The 9,440-nt window shown below is 45.6% G+C and overlaps 2 protein-coding genes across 6 annotated transcripts in view; one reads left to right on the top strand and one right to left on the bottom strand.

The window, feature by feature from the left end:
- The first annotated feature begins 2,180 nt into the window (after positions 1 to 2,180).
- SRP14 (signal recognition particle 14) lies at positions 2,181 to 6,767 on the top strand. Its single transcript, XM_004380618.2, has 5 exons — positions 2,181 to 2,273; positions 2,412 to 2,484; positions 2,931 to 3,043; positions 5,175 to 5,207; positions 6,364 to 6,767. Exons 1-5 carry the CDS (start codon positions 2,250 to 2,252, stop codon positions 6,451 to 6,453), a joined length of 333 nt encoding a protein of 110 aa, XP_004380675.1. The 5' UTR covers positions 2,181 to 2,249; the 3' UTR covers positions 6,454 to 6,767.
- Positions 6,768 to 7,126: 359 nt separating this feature from the next.
- Positions 7,127 to 9,440, bottom strand: part of EIF2AK4 (eukaryotic translation initiation factor 2 alpha kinase 4) — a 117,253-nt gene continuing 114,939 nt past the window's right edge. For all 5 annotated transcript variants that reach the window (XM_004380617.2, XM_023735121.1, XM_023735122.1 and 2 more), the window contains 2 exons: positions 8,217 to 8,335; positions 7,127 to 7,661 (listed from right to left, as the gene is read on the bottom strand). In XM_004380617.2, coding sequence (XP_004380674.1) covers positions 7,604 to 7,661; positions 8,217 to 8,335 — 177 coding nt within the window. In that variant the 3' untranslated portion in view covers positions 7,127 to 7,603. The remainder of the gene's footprint in view (positions 7,662 to 8,216; positions 8,336 to 9,440) is intronic.

Below are 9,440 nucleotides of genomic sequence, written 5' to 3'. Positions count from 1 at the left end.
TTTTTTTTTGTGAGTTAGAATTTTGTTCTACATCGTTCTCCAGCTCTGTCCAGAACCCTCTGTTGTGATCCTGGTGGTATCCGGGCACCATCTAGCTGTACTGGACTCAGTCTGGTGGAGACCTTGGTAGCTGTGGACCATTAGTCCTTCGGACTAATCTTTTCCTTGTATCCTGTTCTCTTCACACTCCCTTCCTCCGGAAGGGATGAGACTGGTGGAGTATCTTAGATGGTTGCTCACAGGCTTTTAAGACCCCAGACACTACTCACCAAGGTAGAATGTAGAACACAGCCTTTATAAACTGTGTTATGCCAATTGAGCTAGATGTTCCCCATGACTCCAATTTTGAAAGACGTTCTACTGAGGGTAAAATGCTATCAAACAGCATCGCATGCTACAGAGAAATCTTTCATGAAAGGAAGAGTCAATCGATGTGGCAAACTTCATTGTCTTATTTTAAGAAATTGCCACAGCCACCCCAACCTTCAGCAACCACCACCCTGATAACTCAGCAGCCATCAACATCAAGGCAAGACCCTCTACCAGTGTAAGAATGGTGTAGGGGCAGAGTTTGACCTCCCTTCTCTTCACAAGGGAGAAGGAAAAGCAAGATCAACAGCCCAAGGCTGATTCCTATGAGGCAGAGGTCAGACATGCCTCCTCTCTCTGCTGTCTTTACCAGTTCTGACACCAACCTTTCCTCCCATGGGGCTCTTCACTTCTCTGCTGGGTTCGACAATTCAGTGCAATGGCCACACAGAACTCACAGACAATACTCATGATTATAGGGTTTATTAGGGAAGTAACAGGTTACAATTCAGGCTCAGGAATGCTCAGGATGCAGTTCTTCCATCAGGACAGCCTCTTCTCAGCCATGCTTGCAGGCATGCCTCTCTGACCCTCAGCCTCTGCCCTACTTGCAGGTGTTACAACGCTCTTTTAGTTCTGCCAATAATAATGCTGGTGTCATAGTAGTTAAGTGCTATGGCTGCTAACCAAAAGGTTGACAGTTCAAATCTACCAGTCACTCCTTGGAAACTCTATGGGGTAGTTCTACTCTGTCCTGTAGGGTTGCTATAAGTCGGAATTGACTCATGGGCAACGGGTTTGGTTTGGTTTAATAAGTGCCCAGAGGCACTTCACTCCGCCAGCAAGCCTCGGCGCAAAGGCACTCAGCTTTCTCCCTCCATATTCGGAGAACCCAGAGTGAAGAGATCTCAGAAGACCTTCATCAGAACTAGATGGTGCCTGGCTACCACCAATGACCGCCCTGACAGGAAACACAACAGAGAGTCCCTGATGGAGCAGGAGAAAAGTGGGGTGCGGATCTCAAATTCTAGTAAAAAGACCAGACTTAATAGTCTGACCGAGACTGGAAGAACCCCAGAAAGCATGGCCCCCGGACTGTCAACCCAGAACCAAAACTATTTGCGCGGCCAACTCTTCAGACGAAGATTGGACTGGACTGTGGGACATAAACTGATACTCGTGAAGAGTGTGCTTCTTAGCTCAAGTAGACACACGAGACTAAACGGGCAGCTTCTGTCCAGAGGTGAGATGAGAAAGCAGAGAGGGTTAGGAGCTGGTTGAATGGACACGGGGAATCAGGGTGGAAAGGAGGAGTGTGCTGTCACAGTATAGGGAGAACAGTTAGGGTCACGTAACAATGTACGTATAAATTTTTGTATGAGACACTAACTTGAATTGTAAACTTTCACTAAAAGTACAATAAAATAAAAAAAAAGACCTTTATTGGAATTTATTATAACGACGGCAATACTAATAAAAACAACAATAATCACACAACAACAATAGCTAATGTTTATAGAGCAGTTTCTACGTGCCAGACACTGTTCAGAGTGTTATATATATGAAGTCATTTAATTTTCACAATCACACTGTAGATCCTATTATTGTCCTCACTTTAACGATGAGGCAACTGAGCCACTGAACTACTAGGTAAGTTGCCCAGCATATAGATGCATGTACACAGCTGTATGTTTCTATCAATCCTTTCTTGGCGCGCTCTCTCACTCAGCCCAAGAGCCCTCCCGGTCGTTCCTCCCTCTGGACAGGAGGGGGCGCCCCAGAGCGCAGGCGCGGGGCGGGTCGGGAGAGGAGAGAGCGGAGGCAGGGATTGGTGGAAGAGAATTGCAAGTTACTAGCGGAAGTCCGGCCCCGCCTGGGCGGGACTTCCGGCTCCAGCGCTTCGGGGTTTATGCTGACAGAGCGGAGCCCCTAGCGCCGGGATGGTGCTCCTGGAGAGCGAGCAGGTAGTCGGATCTGGTCGGCCGAGGGACTGATGCGGGTCGGGGCGTAGCTCGGGGCCTCTGGCTCCTGCGGGAGGGCCCGGGGTGTGGCGTGGCTGGGATTTGGGGCCGCCTGACCGGGCCGGGCTTGTTGTGTTCCAGTTCCTGACGGAGCTGACCAGGCTCTTCCAGAAGTGCCGGTTGTCGGGCAGCGTGTTCATCACCCTGAAGAAGTGTAAGCAGCCGGCGTCTCGGGGGGCCGGCAGGGAGCTGGGGGAGGGCGCCCTGGGAGCCCAGCGACGTGCCGGCCTTCCCCTACCGTCCTCCCTCCTGTGCTGGGCACGTCCAGGGCTGTGGCTGGTGGGACCCCCAGCACTTAGCCGTCGGTCGCGGTCGCCGTGGGCGCCTGGCATGTCAGATTGTTGTTTGGGTCAGGGATCCCACAGCCCTCCATGAGCGAGGTTTAATCTGCTTTGACGTTAACAGTGTTTCTGTCGTGAAAGTCGTATGGAGTTCTCCAGGTTTGACCAGACCGTCGGTGATGGCGGATGAGGTGGTTAACAGAACTAGCGCAGTCGGGGTGGATTCGATACCCTTTTCATATCCCGTCCCGACTCCCTTGGTATTTGCCTGCCTGTCACCGTCGGTGACTGTGTTCACTAGGGTGTATTTTTAATACAGATGATGGTCGAACTAAACCCATTCCAAGGAAAGGTACTGTGGACAGCTTTGAGCCTTCTGATAACAAGTGTCTGTTAAGAGCTACTGATGGGAAGAAGAAGATCAGCACTGTGGTAAGCTGGATTCTTAACACTACGATTTTGGAGTTTAAAGACGTGAACTTAATTTTGGGATAGGGCCTGTCTGAACTAGGCTTTTTTTCTTTTTTCTTATTTTAAATCAGGGCTGGTAAGTGTGTGGAGTCCCTGGGTGCCTCAGATGGTTTAAGCACTAGACTATTAACCTGAAGGTTGGCAAGTCGAACCCACCCAGAGGCCCCTCGTAAGAAAGGCCTGGCAATATGCTTTGGAAAGGTCACAGCCTTGAAAACCCTATGGAGCACATATGGGGTTGCCATGGGGTAGAATCGATTTATGGTGACAGGTTTGGTTTGGTTTTTTACTAAGTATGTAGTTCTCAAGCTTTTATGGAACCAGGACCTTCCTTTACTACGTTAGTAGTGGAAATCTCAACAGCAAAATTAAAATGAAGAAGGTAGAGATCAAGCACCTGTTCGTTTTGCTAAAATTTTTGTGGAAATAAAAGTAGCGTATTACTCCTTACTCATAGTAGCCCTGTTAGGAGCCGTTGGCATATTCAGTTCCCAATCCCTGTCCTGTGCTGGGCCTTCCATGAGCAGTTTCTTGGGACCAAGTGACGCTTTTGAGCTGATTATTCCTGGATCTTAGTGGTTCACATAGGAAACACGTAGCTTTGTGTTAAACTTGGTACCTGAGAGCATACACATTTCGTATATGGAGCCCTAGTCTTCCCTTTCAAGATAGAGGTTGAACATGGCCGAGAGAGACTCCCTGGATTCCAGGTGAGTACAGTCACGGGCTGCATAATGTCCGTTCAGGCAGTGTCCAACCACATATATGTCTGTGGTCCCATAAGGGTTTTTTTTTAAAAAGGGAAAGCAGCTTTTATTTTATTATTTCCACCTAATGGTTTTAAAGACCCCAAACGCGCAGAGTGAACGAGTAACAGGGCTCCAAGGTGCGTCCCAATTACCGCAGTGCCTCCTCCTCCTGGTTTCATTCACCCGCGCAGTAGCCCTGCAGCCATTCCCTCCTGGTGGAGGGCAGCGCCCGTCTCAGCTCCTTCCGAGGGCACTGGTGGGGTGCCAGCCGGGCCCAGGGCGCTCGTGGGCTCCTGGCTCTGGGTGGTGGTGGCAGCTGTACCAACAGGGTGCGGCCGCCAGGGCTGCCACTGCCGGCCACACTTCTGGTGCCCCACACCTGCTTCCCGACAGGTCCCCGAGGTCACCTCTCTGCAGGCCCCACCCCCCACCTGGACGTGCACAAAGTCCTGATCTGGCTGCCCACCCGGCAAGGCCGGCCTCCTGTAGCCAGTGGATGGAGTTCTCCGGCTTTGTCTGGTGGCAGGTGGCGGCCAGGGCTTCAGGGTTCTGGCTGCTCTTGCTCCTCAGGCAGGCAGAACAGTGGGTGGGGCTGGGGACTGCCCGTGTACAATACGGTGTTCGCACAACGTCCAAACTGCCTAACGTCCTATTTGACAGAACATATTTGTGGATGTTAGTGATGTATGACTGTACTTTATTCTGCTGGGGCAGAATCAGAATGCCCTCTAATCACATTAGTAGAAGACATTCATGAGAACGTAGACCATAATTAGTTGATGAGTCTCCCTTTACAAATTGAGAAGACTTTTATAGTAAAGCAAGCTTATGTGATTTTAAACAATTAAGCTGGGTATCATGAGATACAAAAACCTAACGAATCTTCTTCAGAGGTAGAATTTCTCTTCTTGTGGAAACTTGCGTTGTGCTTAAATAGACCTGTATTAATGGCAGGCAGGTTTAAATAAGATGGGGAGGGGCTAATTTAAATGTATCTTGACAGAAAATGCTGAGAAGTCCTTTGACATCACTCAGAACCCAGGGAGAAATTTAGTGCCAGACATACACGGGATTCCAGCAGGGGTGAGACGCGTGGTTTCTTTAGGCGTCTCCTTCTGCCTCCTTGCCATCTTGTGTGGAAAAAGGCCCAGAGCTACTTTGCTTGTTCTTAGGTGGAGGAAAGTGGAGTAGAAAAATAGTCTTCAGTGTATATGACCCCTGAAGCTGGGAAGACGTATTTTAATGAGGAGGTTGTCTTCCTGAGGGTTTTGAGGTATTAGCTGAGGTGGGACAGAGGATTCCTGTATGGGTAATCGGTGACTTCTGTTTTCCTCCTTTTCCAGGTGAGCTCTAAAGAAGTGAATAAGTTTCAGATGGTGAGTTTCTGGCGTTCCCTATGTCCCCCTTCTCAGGCAAGAGTAGGTATAATACTGACCACTGGGTTAAGAGCAGGGCTTCGAACCATTTCATCTGCTTCAAACCCCTGCTGAGAATTTGCATTTCTAACAAGGTCCCTGCTGAGAATTGGAAATTTCCACCCTAGATATACTGAATCAACCTACATTTCAACAAGATTGTCAGGTGATTCTTACGTATAACTTCTTGGGAACCTGTTAGAAATGCAAATTCTCAGCAGGGGTTCAGACTGGAACAAACCTGTTTGAAGCCCTGGTGAAGACTGGTTTTTGGGTTTACTGCTCTTTCTTGGTAAGTTTTTGGTAAGTTTTATACCAAGTCGGAAGTTGCCAGGCCCTGGTTTCTACTTTCAGCACTGATACTATCTTCCTTTCCAGTTTTTAGCTAGATTTTATTGCTTTAGGGTTCTGGTATATTTTCCCTATAGTATACTTGAATAAAAAGTTGTAGTTTTTTTTACCCCTTTTGCTTAAAAAAAAAGTTGAAAATGTGCAGCTCTCTGAGGAGTGTTGCAGAAGCTGCTGTAATGTGAAAGAGTGATTTCCTCTCACACCATTTTCCTTAAAATGCAAGTGTCCCGTGGTAACATGTTCTTTATTAGGTAGGCTTTCTGATTGTGGCTACCCAAAATTCACTATTCACCACTCGTCTGGCAGTCTGTCATACTGTGGTGGCTTGTGTGTTGCTATGATGCTAGAAACTATGCCACCAGTATTTCAAATACTAGCAGGGTCACCCGTGGTGGACAGGTTTCAGTGGAACTTCCAGACTAAGACAGACTAGGAAGAAAGGCCTGGTGATATACTTCTGAAAATTAGTGAAAACCCTATGGATCACAAGAGAACACTGTCCAGTATGGCACTGCAAGATGAGCCCCCTATGTTGGAGGGCACTCAAAATACACATTCGTCTTAACAGTGGACTTGAGCATACCACCAATCGTGAAGATGGCACAGGATCAGGTAGCATTTTGTTTTGTTGTACATGGGTCGCCATGAATCAGAGTTAACTCAAAGGCAACTAACAACTATAGCAACAACAAATTCCTTATGGAAATGAGGCAGCTACTCCACCGATTTGCCACTCTTCCCACTAAGATCACGCTCTATTTTTCAGGCTTATTCAAACCTGCTCAGAGCTAACATGGATGGACTGAAGAAGAGGGACAAAAAGAGCAAGAGTAAGAAGAGCAAAGCAGCACAGTGAAGGGCACCACACTTCAGCTTTCACCAACTAACCACTGAATTGCTGTTTTTCCTTTGATTTTTTACTGTTGGCCACAAAGCTAGCCTTCTGGCGCCCCCATAACGGCTATTTTGTATGAGATTGAGAGTCATTTTGGAGGGAGGAGGGGCAGAAGGGCTGCAGTGTTCACAGAGTAACTGTGGTAAAAAGCCAGTTTAATGTAGACCTCTGGCTCATGGGTCTCTGTTGCATGTTGTACATTCCTGGATTGTAGTTTAAAGTCTCTGTAGCCATCTGTGTGAAGAGCAATGTATCATTAAACCTATTTATCAGCACGGTTGTCTCTTATTTATTCCTGTCCCCACCCCATTTTAATAGTTTCTAGCAATAACTACTAATTCTGGAATGATACGATTAATGAATAGGCTTTAGCCTTATATTCTAGCTTGTTGGAATTGAAAGCTAACAATTTTATAAAATGTTGTGTAATCTCATGGTTTGTATAATTTCATCCTCATAGTTCCTTGAGCAAGTTTGAGTGAGTCCCCATAGCCAAAGGGAAGCTTTGCTGAACCGCCTTAGGATTTGTTGTTTGTTAGGTGCCATCGACTTGATTTTTGACTCATGGCCCCATGTGACAGTAGACTTGCCCCATTGGGTTTTCTAGGCTGTAATCTTTATGGGAGCAGATTGCCAGGTCTTCATCCTGTGGAGCCACTTGGTGGGTTCAAACCACCAACCTTTTGGTTAGCAGGTGAGTGCTTAACTGTTGCGCCACCAGGGCTCCTTGTCTTAGGCGAAACATTAAAAAATCATCAAAAGAATAAAGACTCTTAGGTAATGATGAGCTTTGGTTTCTTTATGCCCTTTAGTTTGGACATTTTCACATGCCTAATAATGATGTAGGGCTGTAGGAAGAACAAGACTGTTGTGTTCCAACTCTAAAAACTTCTTCTAATGCTAATAGATTGACGATGAAAAAGCAGCAGATCTATGAAAGCATTTATTATACTCAAAAAGACATTTATATTACACATGAAAAACTGACAAAGCTCAACTTTGCAGGACAGCTGCTTAGAATTTAAAGTTACTTCAAAATTACAGTGAATGTACAACATTCCATAGAATAAATCCTTGTCTGTTGGAACAATGACATGACAGTTTCTTACAACTAAAACAGGATTCTGTAGTAGTCATCTTTGTAGCTATACAGGAATAGCACAGACACCCTGCAAAAGGAAGAAGGGGATTAGGAGGAGAGAGCCAGACATACTCCTAACGGTGAAGAACAGTTAATTAAACTATTTTAGAAGACAACTGTAGGAACTTTAAGCAGAAACAAGATGGAAGGCGAGTCACTGGAAACTTATGTAAGTTTTACCGAAGCTGTGACTGGCCAGGGTCTGCAGGGTAAGGCCCAACCCAGGGAGATTACTATTCACCCACAGGCTCCACCGCTGCCTTGTAAGTGGGCGATCACGTGAACAACCGCCATTTTGACACGAGGGCATAAAGCAAAGTAGTTACAGCGATTTTCTTTCATTTAAACATTTTTAGAAGTAATTACCTGGGTGACCTTATTTATAATGGAGATAGCTACCCCCGGGGCCACCGTGTTTTGTCACGGATGAGATCGCAACTATGTGATTGACAAGACTTAGCTTGCCCAGCTGTTGTTCTAACATCAGCCATGAACCCTCAACGAGACAGCAAGACACATGTTATTCTAAAACCCCTCCCTGAGTTCTAACCCCTGTGAAACTTACGCCGAAGTGATCACTTACTTTTTTTCTACTTTGATGTTATAGATTTCATCACAGACTAATTTGAGGTATCTTTGCTTTGGCAGGTGTGACAACAGCTGCTTCACAGTTGTGTTAAATGCCTGTTCATCAGCATCCCACTAGGAAAAAAGAAGACTTAACAGCAGGACACTAGGGTTTATCAGCTTCCTTTTTCTGGGTCACTAATGAGCCGCTCCTTGGAAGCCCTGTGGGGCAGTTCTCCTGCCCTGTAGGGTCACTATGAGTCGGAATCGACTCGATGGCAACGAGTTAATGAAATGCCAACGCCTTCCCCCACTTCAAGTATGTCAGAAGGAGTCAGTTTTAGGGAGCTGGTGGAACTGTGGGGAGACTGCATCTTGTGGTTCTTCCTTTGAAGCATCGATTTTCTTTCAAACAAGCCAACGTGGGTAGAGCCTGATCAACAAGGCCGCAGCCCTGGTGTGCTACGTGACTTCAGACCAGTTATTGCTGCCTGTTCTTTAATCTGTGTAAAATGGGGTTACCACCACCAGTGTACTCATTTGAATGGATCATAAATCAGTAAATTGCCCGTATAATGCTGTATGCTTATTTGCAGGACAGCAACAGAAAATGTATTATGTTCTGGGGCAAAGTTAATTTTTCATTTAATTTAATCTGGGACTAAACAGTGGGTAGACAAAAAATTATTTAATAGGACATACTGCAAAAATTGAGCTGTCACTATAATTATTCTCAATAGCGCATGGAACTATTAATTAAAAATTTTAAAAGTTCTCATTAGGACCTAAATTAATTTTAAGTTTTACAAAAGGATCTTCTATATAGTTCTGATGCCACAAATGAGCTTCCCTAGCTGGCATGAATGTTTATTTGAGAGGTAGCATATAATGGCTAAGGACACAGATTCCACTAGTCGGCCCGGGTTTGAATCCTGGTTCTGTTACTAGCTGATAATTTTGTGCAAAATATTTAATCTCTTTGCTTCCATTGTCTTGTCTGTAAATTGGGAATATTAACAGCACCTATCTGCAGGGGGGCTGTTATGATTTAATGAATTAATATTTGTAAAATGCTTAGAACAGGGCCTTTCAGGGTCTGATACATACTAAAAGCACTATGCATTTGTTAAATAAGATAATGTACCTCTAAAATTAAAAAGATAGGAGAAAAGTATGATTCCTTCCCACAGATGATTTAGTAATCTATATGCTATATAAGAAGCCAGAATGCTCTTTAGAA

This window comes from Trichechus manatus, unplaced genomic scaffold (genome assembly GCF_000243295.1).
Source record: "Trichechus manatus latirostris isolate Lorelei unplaced genomic scaffold, TriManLat1.0 scaffold00076, whole genome shotgun sequence".
NCBI classification, from domain to species: Eukaryota; Metazoa; Chordata; class Mammalia; order Sirenia; family Trichechidae; genus Trichechus; species Trichechus manatus.
The sequence above is the reverse complement of the archived record's forward strand: the minus strand, read 5'-3'. Positions and strand labels throughout refer to the sequence as shown.